Source organism: Nipponia nippon, unplaced genomic scaffold, assembly GCF_047370975.1.
Source record: "Nipponia nippon isolate SJK-2023a ecotype South Korea unplaced genomic scaffold, ASM4737097v1 scaffold_1, whole genome shotgun sequence".
Taxonomy (NCBI): domain Eukaryota; kingdom Metazoa; phylum Chordata; class Aves; order Pelecaniformes; family Threskiornithidae; genus Nipponia; species Nipponia nippon.
In genome coordinates this window covers 58,554,848-58,575,229 of record NW_028262290.1, presented here as the reverse complement: position 1 = coordinate 58,575,229, position 20,382 = coordinate 58,554,848, and the positions used below count along the sequence as shown (strand labels likewise).

General features: G+C 42.8%; 2 protein-coding genes across 6 annotated transcripts in view; one reads left to right on the top strand and one right to left on the bottom strand.

Moving 5' to 3' along the window:
* The window catches only part of RNMT (RNA guanine-7 methyltransferase), a 24,149-nt gene extending 8,348 nt beyond the window's left edge, over positions 1–15,801 (bottom strand). Inside the window, exons 1-8 of one of the 3 annotated variants that reach the window (XM_087757304.1) lie at positions 15,512–15,801; positions 12,978–13,254; positions 10,557–10,689; positions 8,934–9,056; positions 7,538–7,653; positions 5,420–5,601; positions 4,648–4,812; positions 3,379–3,496 (exon numbers count right to left, since the gene is read on the bottom strand). In XM_087757304.1, coding sequence (XP_087613430.1) covers positions 3,379–3,496; positions 4,648–4,812; positions 5,420–5,601; positions 7,538–7,653; positions 8,934–9,056; positions 10,557–10,689; positions 12,978–13,238 — 1,098 coding nt within the window. In that variant the 5' untranslated portion in view covers positions 13,239–13,254; positions 15,512–15,801. Of the gene's footprint in view, positions 1–3,378; positions 3,497–4,647; positions 4,813–5,419; positions 5,602–7,537; positions 7,654–8,933; positions 9,057–10,556; positions 10,690–12,977; positions 13,255–14,192; positions 14,701–14,874; positions 14,979–15,511 lie in introns of those variants that run through there. The other 2 variants (XM_087757311.1, XM_087757320.1) reach the window with 2 other exon arrangements.
* MIMS1 (mitochondrial inner membrane scaffold 1) overlaps positions 15,019–20,382 on the top strand; it is a 19,156-nt gene continuing 13,792 nt past the window's right edge. For 2 of the 3 annotated variants that reach the window (XM_087757407.1, XM_087757389.1), the window contains exon 1: positions 15,116–15,276. The gene's annotated coding sequence lies outside the window, so the exon portion shown is untranslated. The other variant, XM_087757398.1, reaches the window with a different exon arrangement.

The window sequence follows — 20,382 nt, the reverse complement described above, 5'->3', positions numbered from 1 at the left end:
ACCATTCTCAGGCGCTTCCATGGTTGCTAACACAGTCATAACCCTTGCGTCTCTGCTGCCGCATGGATCTCCATCCCCTACCTCCACTGAGATGGCAGACCAAAGGACCTTGCTAGCACACCGTCCCTCAAACACCAGCGTGCTGCCCCCGGCTTATCTCTAGTGAGCCTGGTTTTATCCCTTTCCCCCTTCAAACCTAGTTTAAAGCTCTTTCAATGAGCCCTGCCAACCCCTGTGCAAAGATCCTGTTCTTCCTTTGAGGTAGGTGTACCCCATCTGTCACCAGCAGGCCTGGTGTCATGTAAACTGACCCACGATCAAAAACCCCAAAATTCTGCCAGTGGCACCAGGCTTGGAGCCAGGTATCAATCTGCTGGCTCTTCCTGTGTCTTCCCTCATCATTCCCTGCAACTGGAAGGATAGAGGAGAACGCTACTCGTGCTCCTGATCCCTTAACCAGTCGTCCCAAGGCCCTGAAGTCTCTCGATTGCTCTCAGACTTCTTGTTGCAACTTCATTGGTGCCTACCTGAAAAATCAATAATGGATAGTTATCTGAGGGCCGTACCAGGGTAGGAAGCGTTCTCTTCACATCTTTAACCTGGGCCCCAGGAAGGCAGCAGACTTCCCTAAGAAGTGGGTCCAGTCTGCATACTGGGCCTTCTGTTCCCTTCAAGGGGGTCTCCTATGACAATGACCTGTCTTTTTTTCTTTATGGAAGCAGTTTTGACACAGATCGTAGGCCAACTTAACCTCAGCAACACTTCCAAGCTAGATGAACCATCGTCCTCATTATTGTTTGGTTCCACTTGCAGAGCCTCATACCTGTTATGCAAGGGCACCTGAGAAGGTGCAGTGGTCACAGAGGAGATGCACCTGCTGCGCTGGGCAGGAACTTGTCACCATTTCCCCCTATCCGTTAAGTCACTGTGTTCAGCCAGGCGGAGGGAGGATAGGGAATCCTCCGTATCATGCGTCCTGTCTGCCTGTTGGACCTGTCTCAGGGAAGGTAGGGTGTAATTCCTGTAGTCTCTCTCTCTCTTGCACTCCGTGATACTCCTCAACCTACTCACTTCCTCCCAGAGCTGTATCACTAAGTGGAGGAGATCCTCTACCTGGGAGCACCTCCCACAGGCATGCTCGCTGCGAGTAGGGCACACCTTACAGCTTGACACCTGGGTGGCAGGGTATTCCCACTGGAGCTCTATCTGGGAGGCTGTGTCCATCGTGGCAGGTACAGAGCTTACTGAGGCCATGGCTTTCTGCTGGGTGGATACCATTGCTCCCTAGTCGAGCTGGCAGAGCTTCAGTGCCCTTCCTGCATGCCCTTCTGCCGCCCAAACCGCCACACACCATGCCCTCTTTGCGGCGCTCCTGGTCACTAGCGCTCCCTAAGGGCTTCTTTTATACTTGGGGGCCGGGGGGGGGGCTTGGCTGCCATTGCTCCTAACCCTGCCCAGATCTTATAAGCTGCTGCCATGCGAGCTGCGGGCTCCTGGCGGCTCTCCCAGCTCTCCCTGAGGTTCGCCCAGTTTGGGAAACCCCCCGTGCACTGTGCTGAAGCACTCCACTGCTGATCATGCCAGCACCGGAGCTGCTTGCCTCAGCGACTGAGAACGAAGCTGGTATGTCAAAGGTTGCGTCACCATGCTACCTGGCAATATGAGCCCGTACAAAGCACCTTCCCTTTCAGAGTAACAAGGACAGTCAAGTCCACTTCGGCCCATGTGACTCAGTTTAATAAGTGACCAGATACTTGACTTGATAGTTTTCTGCTGAAAAATTCTACTGTTTGAGGAAGGAAGGAAGCACAGAGAACTGTCAGTAAAACCAAAGCCTCAGAGATGGCTCCTCTGAAGCTCCTAAAGTCATCCAGGATAAGAGCTTGAGCATAAAAAAGCAAAAACATTGGGCAAAAACGCAAGCTCAGTTACAGTTAAGTACCATTTTCTTCGACAAACACAGCCTGTCCTTTTATTCCTACAAAGATTACTTTCTGTCTTTTCAATCAATATTCCTTGCACAAAGATCCAGCTTTCAGTCTCTCTTTGCTGAGGAAGAAATGGATTACAGTTACCACTATCTGACACCAGGCATGATTCTTGTGCTTCTGCATACTACTTAATAAAAACAAAAATTTGCCTCAAAATTGAAATTTTATCTGCAAAACTGAATCACTCTATTGGGTGCTGGTGCCCAGGTGATGGCAGCAGGGGGCTGCAGAGTTGGCCTCCGTGAGGAGAGGCCAGGGCCGGGGCTGTCCCAGACACAGACTGTTCCACCAGCTCCAACAGAGCCACTGCAGGGCATAGCTGAGACCCTCAGCTGCGAGTGGGGTGCCTTTGGGAAAGCATATTTAAGAAAGAAAAAAAAAAAACCTGTGCAACAGCTGTGAGAAAGAAGTGAGGAAAAACGTGAAACTACCCTGCAGACACCAAGGCCAGAGACGAAGGGAGAGGAAGGAGGTGCTCCAGGCACTGGAGAAGAGACACCACCACCACCCCCCCACCCCCCCCCCACAGCCCGTGGTGAAAACCATGGTGATGCAGGCTGTCCCCCTGCAGCCCATGGAGGACCACACACAGTGGAGCAGATATCCACACTGCAGCTCGTGGAGGACCCCACGCTGCAGCAGGTGGACATGCCCTGAAGGAAGCTGCAGGCTGTGGGGAGCCCACACAGGAGCAAGTTCCTGGCAGGAGCTGTGGCCCATGAAGAGGAGCCCAACCAGGATCAGGTTTTCTGGCAGGAGCTGCAACCCCGTGAGGAACCAACCCATGCTGGAGCAGTCTGTTCCTGAAGGACTGTATCCCATGGGAGGAACCCATGCTGGAGCAAGGGGAAAGTGTGAGGAGGAAGGAGTGGCAGAGACAAAATCTTATGGACTGACCACTACCCCCATTCCCTGTCCCCCTGCGCTGCTGGGCAGGGACAGGAGGTAGAAAGGTCAGGAGTGAAGGAATGAAGTTGAGCCTGGGAACAAGCGGTGGGTGGGGCAAAGGTGTTTTTAGGTTTGTCTTTGTTTCTCACCATCCTACTCTTTTTGTTTTGGTAATAAATTAATCTTCTCCAAGTTTAGTCTGTTTTGCCCATGACGGTAATTGCTAAGCAATCTCCCTGTCTTGACCCACAAGGTTTTTTTTCTTATTTTCTCCCCCCATCCTTTTGGGAAGAAGGAACGAGAGAGCAGATTGGTGGGTGTCTGGCAGCCAATCAAGGTCAACCCACCACAGTCGCACTTTCAGCCACAGGAGTTTAGTTCTTCTATTGGTAGCCCTTAATTAATTGCACAATGTTCACAACAGGAATTTCAATTATTGCACAATAATTAACAAGATGTAAAATGCTATTTAAATGAAACAAGTTAATTCCATATTTACCTCCAAGGCCTGCATTCTCCTTAACAGCATTTTATGCTCCTCGTTCTTGATTTTTTCTTCATAGAATTCCCGAAATGTCATTTTGTAGACTAATTTCATACCATACTTCTTTGCCATTCTGTCAAAATAATAAGCATAATTAGGGAAGCCACAAAATTATTATAGCTTTATTTTCAAAGGAACAATTTTAAGCCACAGTGACATCTTATGGTACTCACTAGGATTACATTCTTTCTAGAATTCATTTTTTTAGAAGAAACATTTAGATGAAAAAAACTGCACTACCACCACAAACTGTACTTTTTAATTAGGACAACAAAAATCTACACAGAACTAATTTACAAACATTTTAATAGGAAAATGTCTCTTCTCCCAGTGCACAGAAGTAAGTTCCATTTGAACTTACAGATAGACTATGCTATTTTCCCTGTAGTATCATCACCCTGTCATCTCAGACATTACAGATATATTTAGAGAACCTCTTTCTACTAGATTTAGTGCATTACATCTCAATTATATGTAAACACTGTGGTCATACAACACTGAAGGTACAGGTGTCAGTGACAGATGGTGGTGTTTTTCATAGAGAACTACAAATGAAGTGTGTGAAAATATATGGGTTTGAAGGGAAAGCTTAATATTGTTTAACAACCATACTGAGCTTGAATGGCAGGAAAAACCCCGACATGGAAACATTTGTCTGTACCTCAGGAGACAGGCTGTGAAAGGCAAATCTGAATTCACACAGAGGTAACAGCAAAACGTATGCTCACAGATTAAGAAAATTTAGAGGAAGAAAAAATAAGTCATAGGAAAAATCCTATGAACATCCAAAGAAAGTTGGAGAAGACAAGAAAGAGGCACCATGATGAAGGGGATATACAAGAAAGCTTGCTGAAGAACTAAAGAAAGGTAGAATGAAACCCCCCAAAGAGTTAAGATCAAAGAAGAAAAAGTTGACAGCACTAAAGGCTTGCTGACAGATCCAACATATCAGCTAGAGACACTCTCGTGTGAGACCTAGTTTAAGTCTTCACAGCTTCTGACCAGAGCACCTTCAGCTGAGTGCAATGGACAGATTACAGTTGTGGATGGAAATGCAAGAAACCTCTTCATTTGGAGCAACATCAAAAAATGAAGAACTGAAAAATATAATAAGAAAGCCAAAATACAATCTTCTGCAAGTATTACGCAATGACACACATGCTAAACAAATGCTTATTATGTTTCACAGCTTTCGCTATATAATGAATTCAAAACTCAACTTACTCTTCCAGTAATGGAAAGTAAACCAAGAACTCAGGGACATCAACCACTTCTTCCAAGTGGAAATCATACTTGCAGCCAAACAAGGGATATTCTCCCTTCTTTTCAAATTTTACATTATACACCTCATTCCCAAATGAATTTGTTTCTGAAGCTTCAAGTCGCTTTCTATAAAATGAGATATAAACAAACATTAATTGACCAGTAAAACCTTTAATTTAACAGGCAGAGAAAACTATGCATAGGAGGCCTGAAAGTGTTTCTCCCAGTACTACAGCATTCAGTGATCTCTCTAGTTTCCCACCTCCCTTATCTAATAAGGCAATGAAACAGTGAAATGAAGCAGCATGCTAGGTTTTAACAGCTTATCATTCCTATAGAACATACCAAGGACTAACTGGACCTAGAAAATTAACCTTTAGCCCAGACACTGTCTACATGGACAAGTCAGGCTTCTTGGAACAACCACAGCAAAACCCTGACAGTTATTCCCCAGGCTGCGGCTACTTTGCCACTATTTAAGTCGCTACAGAGGGTTTACGTATGAAGATGTATACTCTATACCAGAAAAGCAATGGGTGCAAGAGACAAAGATTAGTACAGATTTCCCTGTTTGAGTCAAGTTCACAAGTGACATTTTCCTGACTAGAATCCAAAATTGTTGCAAAAAACTTGCTTTTGTTTGCACAAACATACCAGAGCATGGTAAGAACAACTATCACTTAACGATGCTTCACAGACTTTTGAAAGACTAATAGAATATAAAAGTACTTACACAAGTTCAAAGCTATTTGGAGTTGTGCCAATGAAATACCCTCCAGGAGAGAGGTTCCCACAAGCATTTTTAAGCATCATGTCAGCCTGCTCATATGTCTCAAATGAGTAATGGTAAACAAATTGACAGCTGCAAATGTCAAAGCGCATATCTGGATCATTGTATTTGGAAGACAAGAGATCCTGAAATAGATTAAAAAGAAACAAAATTGTAACAAAAGCTACAGAAACAAGCACGATTCACTTAAATCTTCCAACAAAATATGCTACTTCCATCATTCTTTGAAGTTTTTCCTTTCAGCCCCCACTCCTTCACAAGCTCAACAAGAACAAGATGAAACAGGTAAGTCCTCTGCTACACAGAAGATCATACCTAACATTTGGGAACAACAAGAATACACGTACACATTTCAAAGTTATCATGTCCTCAAATTCTTTTCATATTGTCAAGTAATACCACTACACCTGAAAGGCCAAAACCCAAGGTTAGTTACCTAATAGTTTCCAGAGATATTTTACTGCTGAGGGTTCATAACTGGTCACCATTTAGCTGGGAACAATTATTATAATAAAATGAATTTTCAGTTCACTAAGTCTCTATAATGACAACTGACCCATTAAACATATAATTGAGAGGAGGAGGTGTTGTTTTAAATACGACAAATTGCCTGCCCACCAAGTTGTATTTATCTGTATTCTCACACATGTACAAGACAGGTGTACCAACATACTCCTCCCCACTCCAGACCAAGTAACCATGAACTCTGAAGAACTTGGAGCCCTTGAAATTTGTCAGGTTAAAGTTTGCCACAGTTTGACCCTGTACTCAGCAGCTCTCTAACTCTTTTTGATCAGGCTTCTTTTATACAATACTGGTAAGCCACCATAAGTAACACAGGAGCACACAGGTTCTTCCCAAGGCCCATGATACGCATTCCGTACTTAAAATACTTCATACTTAACAGTTCTACCCAAATTTCTATTCTCTCCCAGACTTCCCATCCACCCACTCACTCTCAGTGTCTACCAGCTCATGCCACATACTGTCAATGTTCTGTATGTGGCAAGACTAAAACGGACACTTCACCCATAGCAATTTTATCTGTTCATTTACTCCCTATCTGCATTTTCAGAAAGAGAGATATGGGAAACTGAGAAAAAAAGGTGGGCGGAGCTGTGAGAAGGAGATTTTGCATTACATACAACATAGAGATACCAGGTCAGAGAGATGAACTTTTGTGTCCATGGACAGACAAAACAGAGCGTGCAACAGAAAATACATGTGCATGTCAGGCTGAGCTGTAATAGCAACGTGAAAATATCCCTTTTTCTCCTGGCCAAGGCTCTCTCCTCTCTCCCCTGACAGTAATTTTGAGCCGAGAGAAATGACCTGGAACCTGCAACAGACTGTACTCCTCAGAAGAAGGAGAGGCAACCAAGAATTCAAGCCAGCAATCCTTCCTGTAAGGCTGGGAAGTACAATTTCAGCCTTTTCACAGATATGCTGGAACCAGGTAGGCTCTGTCCCTCCGCCTGCGTCAGTAGGGCACTCTCAGCCTGCATTTCTAGGGAGCAAAAGCAGTGCTGGTTACAAGACTGTCTCTTAAGCCTCGGCGGTATTCAGTATTGCCTCCAGACAGTCTAGGAAATCTGCTCTGTCACGCAAGTTTTAAAGATATGTATTAGAGTAATTAAAAAGCTGCTAGAAAAAAAAGGACTGGGATAAGCAGAATGTATAAGTCAAATCAGAAAATGTCCTTTATTCATTCCAGAATAAAAAACACATTCACCAAAGTAGCTTCTGACATTACATGCTGGCTCCCAGAACTCCGGAAGTAAGTAGTCATTCCCTTCCCCTTGTCAAGTGAAAGAAACCGAAAGCACCAGATTTATTATCTGAAGAAGGCATTAAGGCTTCAAGAATGTTACACTGTAAAACAGCAATGAAACACATTTAACTACGTCTCAGTAACCTGTGTGGTTGCTTCTCCTGATTGTACAACAATCTGATCTTAAAAATATACGTGCCCTAAATATTATGGCACTAGCATCACTCCCCATACTTGCTTAACACAGGAACGTCAAATCTCCAAAATATTATAAAGCATAGGAACTGTACCTTGGTACTATCTGCTTGTATAAATTCTGCATCAAAAATATGTTCATTATAACGACATCGGGCTTTCATGTCTTCATATCGCTGCCTGCACTGTTGCACAGAAATGTCAGCAATATCTAGAGAGAGAAAAATTGAGAAAAAAAATAAAAATTAAAAAAAAATGAAGTGTGTAAACTACTCCCCAGACAAGAAAACTGGAACAATTACTGGAACACAGCAGATCCATCACAGCAGGGATAAAAGCTGATCTTTAGTTACACTTTGATGGGAACAAACACTTTTATTTCCAATTTGTAGAGAAGGATTTAATTTGCAGGAGGTGTTTGGGATTATAACTCCCTCATTTTCAGTCTTTACTTCAGACAAAAGTTGTAATGTGAAGATTTTAGAAAGCTCCCAGCCTCAAAAGTGAAAAGCAAGCCTCTAAAGTTTCAAGTGATGGGTACTAGGTGATTGATACTAAGTGCTGTTAGCATTAAGTGTCTGGTATGCATTAGCTAAAACAGTTCAGCTCCCAGAGTTTCTCCAACAGTACTGAAAGCTCTTCATCTTCTTACAAATATACAAGATGTTGAAATGCAATTATTTGTGATATATGCTGATATATTGCATCATGGGAATTTTTTTTATTTTGTTTTTAAGACTGTTCCTCTCTCAGACACACAGTTTCACTGAATTATATTAAAACTAACATTTTGCAATAAATTTACATAAGAACTTTCTAAGCAAATTCATTAACTGTATTTGAAGACTGCCAACTGAAAAAGAATCGCAAGAAAGAACTGTAAAATGTAGAATACCCAGGATAATTCCCACTAAGGAATTTTATGAAATTTTAGTATCTGTTAAATTTGAAGTAAAGCAATGCTTCCTCTGATTCTCCTTGGCATGCTTTTTGGGAGAAGGGAAGATGGTATCTCCTTCCCAACATCTAAGCAAACTATTTAAATGAAAAATTATTTAATCATACCATTTTTTGTCAAACCACTGCAGGGTTTGTTTGATTTTTTTTAAATGTAACTCTTACGTGCATATTTTCAGAACAGTTAAAAACACTACAAAAGATTAGATGTGGGAGAAAATACATAAAATACAAAATGTCAGTCTTTTCCCCAGTGTTACACTTTGCCTAAAACAATCTGTGGTAATTGTGCATTTCTTTACTGATAGTAGTTTCTGTTTATGAGTTGAACAGAAAATCAATGGTTTGTGCATTTATGCTGGCAATCAAGTTGATGTCTTCAGGTTAAAAGACAAACTAAGACTTTTTGACAGAAGGTATATCGTTGCATTCTTGGGCTTACTAAAAAAGGAAATAATAAGAGACTGGAGATGTACTTGTTTTTCCCATAGAACACTGGTGTACTTTTCCTGGAAAGTTATTGCATCTTCTTACCAGTACAGACAAGTTTTTTAATTCTGCCTTTTTTCCATTTCAGTAAGTCTCCGCCTTTGCCACATCCTAGATCCAAAACAGTTATATCACTCTTTTTCCGTCGTACCCGGTCTATAAATTCACCTAGAAAAATAAAAAGAGAGAACACATACACAGGTCTCTGTAATTCACTCGTATTGTACAGAGATCCCTAAAGGACCAAAAGGGTTTGAGAATTTCAAAACATCTCAGTACTTACTTTGCCTATAAGTCTTTTTAACATTACAGAATTAAATTTCTTTTTCTAGAAACCACCCATGATGAAAGCAACCACAAACTTTTAAAACTATGGAGAAGATAATGAATATTTTCTGTGCTTAATGTGTTTTGCATGGAATGTGACCAGAGCTCTGAACTGTTTCCCTGGCAGACAAAGGCAAAACTGCATGCCACTGAACAACCACCCCGTGTGTGAGTGGGTAAACAGGGTTCCCCTTCATTACCATTATAATGAAGGTAGATGTTATTTGAAAGTATGGGAAAGCCTTTTGCAAAAGAGTAAAAGCCAATTAAATGCATCAGCCACAACTTTTCCTTGCAGTCACATTACAAAAATGCATAATGTTCTCCAGTGACTCTCCTAGGCTTTGCCATAACATTAGCTACTTGTTTGCTGTCTTTTTACTCTACATATACCAATTTCATTTTCTCTTCTATCTCCACTCTGTCTCAATTATCTCTGCTCTGACTGATGCTGGCATACTATGCAAAACATATCAGCATGCTAGCAACTTTTCTTCACAGTCAGAGATATCAAATATGTTTGGATACAACTGCTGTAATGCCACACTACTGAAATTTATTATGATTGAAAGGCTTCAACACAGGCTTCAGAGAAGTCTTTATATAAACTGAAATATTGCTTCTAACTGCTCTGATACAACACAACAAAAAGCAGCATGCTAAGACAAATGGTGCCAACATTTCCTGGCATGGATCCCTCTTCAGGAATCTGTGGTGCTCTGCTGGTACTTCTTTTTGTTTGGAGATACCTGATGGTTTTGTTTCCTCACTTTGGAATTAATTTGTGGGATAGCAGACTTGGCGTTTTATAAAAAGCTGCTGATTCTTAAAGAACTACATCCTCTAGTTTTTCATCTTTTTAAACCGTTGGCTGTGGGTAATATAGAAAATATTTACATGTTCAAGTTTCCTACAGAATTGCTTAATCTAGACCTAAGGACAGACTGCTTTGGGAAAATGGCTAGGAAATTATTTGAGATACATTTAAATAACAAGACCAGTTCAATCTAACAAGAACAGGTAGATTCTTTATGATTTAAAGCTGTACCTTTCTCTTTAAAAATGTCATGAAGAAGAACAGTTTCCAGTATGAAGTTTTTCTATTTTTCAGATCAGTTGATCTTTAAAACTTTAGCATGTATTTGGCACTCCAACAATATAAAACACTATCACAAAGATTCAAAATAAAAACATAGATATTTTGTTGCACTTGAAAATTTTACTATGTATTAAGAGACAAAGTGCCATAATCAACATCAGAAAGCAGAAAAAAAGTTACATTTTGATACAAAAATTAGTTACGTTTTATTAAAGTCTAAGCAATCAATTAAGGAAGCTTACCAATGAGGACGCTCTTTGTCCAATTATTAAAGTTTCGGAGGTAGAATATGCGAGACTGGCTACGTTTTTCCAATCCAACTTCTTGAAGTTCATTATAATGCGCAGCTACAGCTTGCCCATGGCCTATCTCACGCTGCAGAAACGAGGGAAGGAACAGACTCAAGCAGTGAGTTCTTTTTATTACCTTTTCATTTAATCAAAAGACCTGTGTTCACTTCGAGCATTTAAGAAAGTAAACAAGTAATACTATGAAGAGCACTATCATTATAATATCATTATCATATATAAAAACATTTCCCACATCTGTCCTGATACTGACATCAGTACTTCAATTATCACAGAGACAACTCCCTTAAAAATTTAATCCCCTTTTCAGTTGGTCCAAGTAATTTCTGATGGATGATGCACAGCATCTCTCCTTCACAGAAATACTTAACTTTCAGCTCTCTAATACTCTCACCACTCTCAAAGAATCAGTTTCATTCCCCTTAAGCCTGGGATTGAAGAGGAGGATGTTCCTTCTTGAGGAACTTCAAGCTTCTTCAAAAATCCTGTTTCAGAAATTCAGTGCTTACATCTAACAGAAGTGTATAAACTGCCAATTTAACCAAAATGCCAACTGGTTGATGTCGCATAAAGCCCTAAGTGGACGATCTCACTGCCAGAGCTTTAAACAGACCATGGTAAGGAATGAGAGTAATGACTTGACAATGTATCCCATTTAATGCTTAACAATAAGCTGTAGAAACATCTCTGTTTTAGCCTTAACTGTAAATATTCCAAGAGATTTCTGTCGCATGTGGCACAGAGAAGCAGTCTACACCCAGATATTCTGCTCCTAACATTTCTTCACCTTGAAAATAATCTTCAATGATATACATGAGATTAAAATAAATTCTAAATAAAATACAAAGTAACAGAACATGGAGAACCAACACAAATTCTGTGAGGCGCAAAAGTGTTTGAAATCACAGTACAAACTAGAAGTAAGGATTCTCAGTTAAAACCCACAAACATGCCACAAAGCCCCAGCCAGTACGAGTTCACACAGCAATTAAAAGCATTCCCAATAGTTGACTACAAAAGTCAACATCCCGATATCTTATTATTCAAATAGCAGTTCCTCAAGGGAAAAGAAGGTTTGACTGACTTGAATATACTACATGAATTCTTCAGTGTTTCATATAATTTTGGTAACCTTCAGAATGAACACAGACATACTTGTCTGGAATCTCTATGACCCCATCCTCTGTTTGTTACCACACTCAGCTGACTGATACTAACAAATATTTTGACCATTTCTAGTCTTTTTTTAGGGTAAGCACAGATGGCTCCCTGAATGGTCACTGAGGGTGATGTAAGCTAGAATGGCTGACTTTGACAAGTGTGGGGGACATATTCATACAATCCATTAACGCATCTCAGCTGCTGCAAGCGCAGTTGCAAACAGCCATCAGCAATAACATCCAGATGCTGGCAGCTGCGCTCAATGCAATCACCTCGCTACACCCTTAAGCTACACAAAACCAATTTATTTCTTGTCCACCTAAACCTTATTCCAGAACTACCTTACTAAAAAGATGAAAGGGTTAATAATGTTTCTACCACAACAAGGGCACCCTTTATTTTACCAGATTGCTTAACCATAAATTAACATCCTGGAAAAATTCTGAACAGAGAAACAAAACATTAGGTCAAAGACATTTTCAAATTATACTCAAATATCCCAAAAGTTTAAAATTAGACTGGATCTTGCAGCATCAGTTTTTACACGCTCATACATAATAAAGGAGAATGTCATACAGAACATTACCCTTTTCACCCTCCCAGTTAAAAGAACAAATATTTTCTGCTACTCTGGCAGTCTTAAAAAAAAAAAAAAAAAAAAAAGGATCTGTAAACCTTTCTGTACTTCACTTTGCTAACAAATCACATTGAAATTATATCACAGAGGATGCAGTTTGTAGAGTTTTCTAAATTATACAATACCGTATTGAGGAAATTCAAGGACAAAATTATCTTATGGAAGAATCTCCCACGCACAGATAACTATACTTACGCACAGGATAACAACACACAAAACACATCAATTCAAGATACAGGACCTGGACTAATGCCTGTAAACCCTACACTACACTACCAGATTGCTACCACATAGATGATGGAACAATAGTCTTAGAATTAGACTAAGTGTGTGCTGAGATCAGTTTTCTTAACATTCTAATTACTAGCCCTCTTTCTTTTCCATTAAACCCAACATAACTTTTGCACCTGTTGTTTTTCTAGGAAGCTAGCCACAAACTTTGATATGTGGTGTTTCATGCTGGTTCACATACTTTTAGCATAAATATTTTCAACCTTTTCTTGAGCTAAGGCTTTAAAACAAGGATCTGAACATAGCTCAAAATAAATGATACTCACTACTTTCTTCGGAGGTTCATCTTCAGGATCTAAATTCTTCCTTTTTTCTCTGCTGTCCTGCTTAACACTATCAACTTCTTTTTCATTTTCAGTGGGGTGCGCTGTACCTGAAGTTGAACTATCGCCTTCCCAACCAATACCTGAATCTGCCTCTAAGGTACAAGGTGTTTTCTCCACTTCTTCATCCAAACTCTTCTCTACTTCCTGTTCTTCTGTCTTGGTTATATCAGCCATTTCTGACAGGTTAGTCCCCTTGTCCATTGATCAGAATGGAAATCTATAGTGGGGAAAAAAAAAAGAAAACCCACCAGCTCTTTTCGGTGTTGAATTTCACTTACTCGTGGTTACAGTCATGACTTTCAATCATAATATTGACATAAGAAAACAACATGCCTTTGCCCTAGACAACATATAGACTTCGAATTTGACTGGCTATTTAATAAAGATAGCACAATAAAATATGTGGAATTTCAAAGTACTCACTTTACAATAAGATCAAACTAAGATAAATCTTTACTCTTCATGTTTGAGTCTCTTAGCTATCTTTATTGATTCAACTGCAAAGCTCTATTGAGCCTGTAATCTTCCTTTTCCCCTACCCATACAAAGTAACCTGCAAATCACTTTACATTTAGAAACACAAGCTGTCAGAGTCCCTCAAATTAGTAAATTTGTTATTTAATCTGATATGCTTTCAAACAGATGCCCTCAAACAAAAAATCAAGGTGTCTTTAAAGAGCAAATTGCACATAGCACTTGTGGATTTAAGTTTGCCAAGAATATCCACTATGCCTCAAGCTTCACTAACACTAGGCTTCTTCAGCTGTAACTGCATTTCCGTATCTCCACTTCACAAACACCTATGCAGCTGCAAATCACTGCCACAAAGCTCATTTCGTCTCCAGCACATCCCAGCCTTCTTTACACCACCATCAGGAAGCAGGGGACCTACTTTTTAATAAAGCATAGGAGAGGATACCTGGGCAACTCCTTTTCTAAAACAATGGCCTACTTCAGTCTGTAACAAAAAACATGCACACTCCACTGTATCCAGGCTTAAGCCTCCTAATGAGGGCCAAAACACATTCATTAAGTGGGCCACTACAGAGGCCCCCGAGCGGCTTTCCTCAAAACAGATGGCCTCAAAGTATGACTTATGGAAATAACTTTTCCACTACGGTACAGCATCTGACTCGTGCTTCCGAAGCAGCATACCCTTTCTTATCGTCGCTCGGCTGCTCCAAGCAGCTGACCGGGTGCTTTCAAGGCCTCAATTCAGAAGCGATCGGAATTTCAGAACCAGCGATGGCAACCAAGCGCCCGGGGGGCAGCTCCTTCGGAAGGACCGCCGGAGAGCTCGAAGCGCCAGGGGAAGGGGGGACGGGGCGGGGCGGGGCGGCGCTCGAGGCCCAGGCACGGCAAAGAAGCGACAGACGCTGCAGCGCCGCCCCGTTAACGGCCTGGGCCCTGGCGACTTTCAGCTGCGCCACGGGAGGCTGAGCAGCGGGAGGGAGCGCGCCCCGACGCCGGCAGGCACGCAGCCTCCGGCGGGGCGCCCCCGCGGCCAGGCCGCCGCCGCCCGGGCGGTTTCCCAGGGACCCCGGAGCGGGCCGAGGCCCGGCCCACCGCAACAACGGACAAAGCGCGCGCCGCCGCGGCGCCACCCAGGGGCCCCGGCGAGGCCGCAGCCGATTGGCGACGCTTGGTGGCGCGGCGGAGCCTCCCGCTCGCCCCGCCCCCCCGGATGCCTGCGAGGCCGAGGGCCCGGGGCCCGCCTCCCGCGCGCGGCGGGGCGCGCCCCGCACCTCCCACCTCCCACCTCGCCCCGCGCCGCCGCCGCCGCGCCGCGCCTCGCGCCCCCGCCGCCGGGCCGCCCAGGAGGGCGCGCGGGACTCACCCGGCCCAGCGCTCCGCCATCCTGTTTGCGGAAGTGACGCCTCCCCGCAGCTCGGCGGCAGGAGTAGCGGCGTCACATCCGGGGGGGGGCGGGAACGCGGCGCTGCGCACGCATAAAACGTGACGGGGCTCCGCGGCTGGGCTCGGCCCGCCGGAGGAGAGAACTACGCGCTCCAGAAGGCTGCGCGGCGGGGTGGGGTGCGCGCCTGCGCAGTGGGGCCCCGCCGGGCCTCAAGGTGATGGTGGGGACGGGCGTTGCTGCACGTTGCCCTGCCGCGCGCGTGGGGCGGGCGGGGGGAGGTGACGGGAGCGGCGCGCGCGGCAGCGCCCGTCGGTTCAGCCGCTGCCCGGTGCGTCTCCATGGCTTGGGGCCGGTGAGGAGGAGCCGTGGCCTGGCCACAAGGTACCCCCCTGGCGGGGCCGAGGGGTGGGGGCGGCCGCCCGGGAGCGGGCGAAGGAGGCTGCGGGCGCCGCCCGGGGTCCCCCTGGGCAGGCGGCGACGGCGGGGGGGGGCGGAGCGGGCCGCTGGCGTGCGGGGGGCGGTGGCGGCTGGTGAGGAGCGGCGGGGCCTGCGGGCGGCGGGCAGGGTCCCCCGGCTGCTCTTGCCATCGCGGTCCCGCGGGATCGGGCTAACTGACCTGCGGCCGCCGGTGGCTGCGGGGGCGCGGCCCGCTCAGAGGCGCCGGGACCGAGTGGCTGCTCGGAGCTCCGTGCCGCCCTCCCGGCTGCTTTCTCTTTAGCAAACTCCGGGGCCGTTTTGTCTGGCGTGAGAAACGTCGGCCGCGACCCGCTGACAGCTGTACTGTTAAAGGGCCGCGGTTAGGTTGCGCTCCTGAGGGCGTTTCTCTCCGGAGACAGCTGATCCTGCGCGTGTCTTGACTTTAATTTAGACTGCTTAAAGTGGCTGTGCAAATATTTTCTCGTCTAATAAGTGCTTTGCACGCTTTCTGGTGACTTGCTTGTGGCACGTGACAAATACGTGCAAAGGGCTGGCTTCCCCCAGGAGAATCAAAACTGAGAAATTTGATTTTTGCTCCTCTTATCTGTTCACTAGTAAAATTATGTTTTCTTGCTCATCTTGAGCTTTCAGCACTTTTTTCTCTTACATCTTGTACGCACTAGCTTTGGAGGTCTCTGAGTCCGTAGGAGGCTGTGGCTGGCTGAATGAGACGCAACCCTTTTGCCAAAAGTTGCATAGAGTTATGGTTCTCATTAGTAATCTGCTTCTGGTGATTAACTGTGGGAGTTATCTAGGGAGTCAGACTGAGAAGTTGTAGGAATTTTTATTAAGGCTGTTAAGTCAAATGTGGATTTATGTCAGATATTACAAACTACATGTTCAGCCTCATTTATGTCCATTTCTGAATTGCCTTCTACAAGCTGGCCCAAAAGCGAAAACATTCATTTGGACAATAGTACATGAAGTGTCCTAGAATTCCTTACCAAAACTAATTCTTAAGCAGGCTTCAACCAAAAGTGTTCCTCAATTGACCTAAACCCCAAGATGTTATTGCTGTTACGAGTATAAATGTAAAGTGATTTGCCAGTTTTGCTACTTTAGGGAGAGATAGGGAACAGGTTCCTCGTTTGGAATGTGTCTTGCTGCCTGTGCCACTAGCTTATATGACTTGCAGCTGCTTCTGTGTGGGAAATGCATGCACAGAGGATAATGTGTCCCCACCATCCATCTCCTCCTGTGGGGCTGACAGCAGGTGTTTATCTCGTTTTCTGTTCAAGGGCTGTTTGAGGTAAAAGGAGTATGACTGGCCTCTCTGGCAGCATTATTGAATTGCTCTCACTGCTTGAGAAGCACTTCCATCAGGGAGGGGGGAAACAAAGAATCATTTGATGATTTGGGTAGGTGGGTATCAGGTGGCTTGCACATGGCAAAAACTGAGTAGGCAAATTCAGGCTGTTAGAGTGTGTAAGGAATGTAAGAAGTTAAAGATTTGTCTAGCATGACTGTCTACAGATCTGCTTCACAGACTATAGCCACTGATAAGAAAAGGCTTGATCTGGTTTTGGTTTTTAAAAGGATCTGTGTAATTCTCCTGCTGTAGATGATCTTTTCTCCAGGTAAACTGACCTAACTCTGTGTGTATGCTTATAGGCATCACTAAAAAACCGAAGTCTGTTTTTGCAAGACAAGAGTTCTTGATGTCCCCTTATCCCAGATAACAGCCTTCAGTTTGCATCTTCACACGTTTCTGGATCTGTAGGGAGTTCTGACTGGTCTTGAAGATAAGGCTACGACAAATTCAATTACAAAAGCAGAAAGCGCACTGATTTTTAAAATGTAAAACTGCTAGTTGAATCCATAACATTCCTTGCAATCAGTTAGTTTTGTAGTTTGGGAAGAAGGTCCAACATAGTTCTTGTTGTTGTTGATACACTGTGAACCCAGAGAGTTGAAGCTGAACATGTTTTGAAAATTAGACGCTGAAGCAAATTAAACATCAATCAGCAATATTTCAGTATTAAGAATGGAATAAAACCACTAGAAGAACTGAGGCCTGGGCCCAAAATGTGATCGAAGTCTTCGTGGACAGTAAGATATCATCACAATAAATCATAAAGATTTTATCTGGATATTCTGATAGCTAACTACCTAGTTCCATCACTTTAGATCAAGGGTCAACCTCAGGTCAGGGATTCTTCATGACTGTGAAGTACCTCTAGTAGATTCTTTGACTTGGGACAAATGGATTGTGTAGTATGGCAACAACAACAACGAAAAAGAATAGTGCTCAAGTTACAGCATTTTTTTCTTAAGTCTTGGATCACGATACCTCCTCTAAAAACCACAGATCGTTCTTCATGTCCCTGTCCTTACAATAAAATGACAGTAAGAGTAGAAAGTTATTATTCAGTTAAATCCTTATCCTCTATTGTGAGGATACCTTCCTAAATTCAGTTGACATGTGTGTTAAGTCCAGCATACTTTGTTCATATTAAGTCAAGAATGTATGGCTTCAAAATGTCAGGAAAATTATGGTTTAACCAGGTGTTAATAGGACAGATTGGTGTGTCTAATTATGTCAGTCCTCCTGCCTTTTGTCTGTATTAGTAAGCAAGCAGTTAAGGACAGAAGTAATTTTTCCTTGAAGACACTGGGATTGTACAATGGGGCTTTACCCTGCTCGATGTCTAGACTTTTCTGCAGCACAAATGGTAATGATTGGTGTTCCTTGTGAACTTGGTGTTTCTTCTGAACAGTTCCAATCCTTTCTACCCCAGTGCCTTCTGTCACTCAGTTCTCCCCACATCATCTTCAAACTAGCTACCTGTTGTATGAGTCAACAAAAAATGAGATTTTTTTGTTATGTTTCTAGACATGATACTGCTCCTTCTAAACAAAGGCATCTGAATGGTAAAACTAGGTCTTGGTCTGTGCGCATCAGAAAACGAAAGTGCCATTTAGCTGGGCTGTAAATTTTAATTCTGTGGATCTGCTGTTTGATCTTGTCCAAAGTCTGACCTTGACCATGTGTAACAGTTCTTATATAAACAAAACAAGAAGTTGCGTGCTTGTGATTGTGGCTTTGTAGAGCGTTGTGGCAGATGATCCCCTGCAGCTCTCTGAAACTTCTGTAGTCTGTCCTTGCAGAGTGGGATGAGGGAAGGGAATAGGGGTTACTGCAGTCAGGTGCTCATGAACAAATTATAAAACACAGCCATAGTTTTTTCAGGTGGATGGTTTTTGTTGGTTCTAAATAAAAATAGGTGAGTGGCTTTACAGCAGTTCTGTTAAGTCTCTTCCAAAAGTGGCTGATGGAAGAGTTGAGTAGAATGCAAAAGCACTTGTCTTTTAATTGTAATGGTAGTGCTCAGCCCCAGCGCGTGCTGGATGGTTAACTATTTGCTCTTAATATTTTGTGGATTTAAAAGCTGATTTTTCTGATGTTAAAATTAGATGGTATCTTTTGCTTCCTGCTGTCTCAGGGCATAGGATAGCTCTTTCTGACGGAGGGATGTTTCTGTGCTGAAACACAAGCCTTGGGCTTTGTTGATCACATCTCCTAGAATGCAGTGTGTTTTCAAAGGTTGCGGTGTCACAGTCGTGGGATTCCTTTCTTGATTTCAATACAGAATGTAGTAAATCCACTACTTCAGACTGAGCGGGAGCATTGTGTAAAGACACAGCTCTATGAGTAATGCTCTTTTGGACGCTTGTAGGTGGGATCATTTTTGTTGTTTGCATGGCTGGCAACATTAGCCATCATATCTTCTGTGCAAAAGATGCTGTGTAAGGCATTAAATTGAATGGTGGGCAAGAAAGTTCATCCACTCAGGTGTCCAGACCTTAATGAAAATAATACTTCTTTCATAAGAACAGTTCACATTCATTTGTAGAGATGTGGGGAATAGCATTTACTAAAAATTAGATGAGGAGTGTGGTTTTGAGCATGTGTGTGTTCTGTAAATGTTATGATCAGCCTCTTCACACATAATTTTTCAAGATATTCTGATTGATACTACACATATTTCCCCATATGGACAAGTTTGAATTCACAACAGAGAATTCAACACTTACTTTGAATATTTAGAAAAGATTTATACTAGAAGTGAATGTCTGCCAACAGTAATTCAGCTGAAAGATGAACGTTCTGTATTTTTTTGCTGGGAAAAATGACAGCTTTTCAGTGTTTGAAAATGTGAGATAAATGTGGTGAGAGAATAAAAGAAAAAATCTTGAACCTAATGCTTCCACTGTGAATTCTGTTCTTATTGAAGCTGGGGGGTTTTTGCAGTTTGGGACTGTTTTACATTTATTCTTGCTTTCTTTCTAATTGTAAGGCTTCCGAGTTTTTCCTTGAGCATGTTTTTTGAAAGTCTTAGAAGCACTTAAGGTGAATTTGATAGGTATAAGACTTGTTACTTGGTGGGGGTTGTTATTTTAAGTGTTTTGTAATATTTTAAATGCAAGTTATATTAAGTAACAATTTTATTACAACTGATAACGTTGATTACAGTTGGGTTATAGAGGGAAGGGACACAGAACAATGAGGTAAGACCTGAAAAGATCCAGGGTGGCAAAAATGGCATTTATCAAGGCTAGAAAAGACAGTTTTGGTAGTCACAATGCAAGATGAGGCAGAAGGCTGTACAAACTTGATGCTACAATCTAAGCGTATTCCTAATAAATGTCTTCTATAATTAGTAAAGAGAAAGTGTTTGAATACCTAAGCTATTTTTCTATGATCTGGTCAAAAAGGCTGAACTTTATTTAGGTTAGCACCATTTGTTTTCATGGAAGTCAGAGTATCCATGTTGCGTTTCTAGTTGTTTCACTAGACCTTTCAGGAATAAATATTTGATCGTAACTCCAAGAGCTCTTTAAATTACATATTATTTTCTAAATTGTATATGTCAGTGAAATACTGAGTGACCAGGAAGATTATGAATTAAAGAATGAGCTTGGCTACTAGAATCCAAATTACAAATAGCAGGAAGTCTTGAGCAAGCTAGAGTTCAATTTTGTCTGTAGCCTTTTGACTGTTGGCTCTTT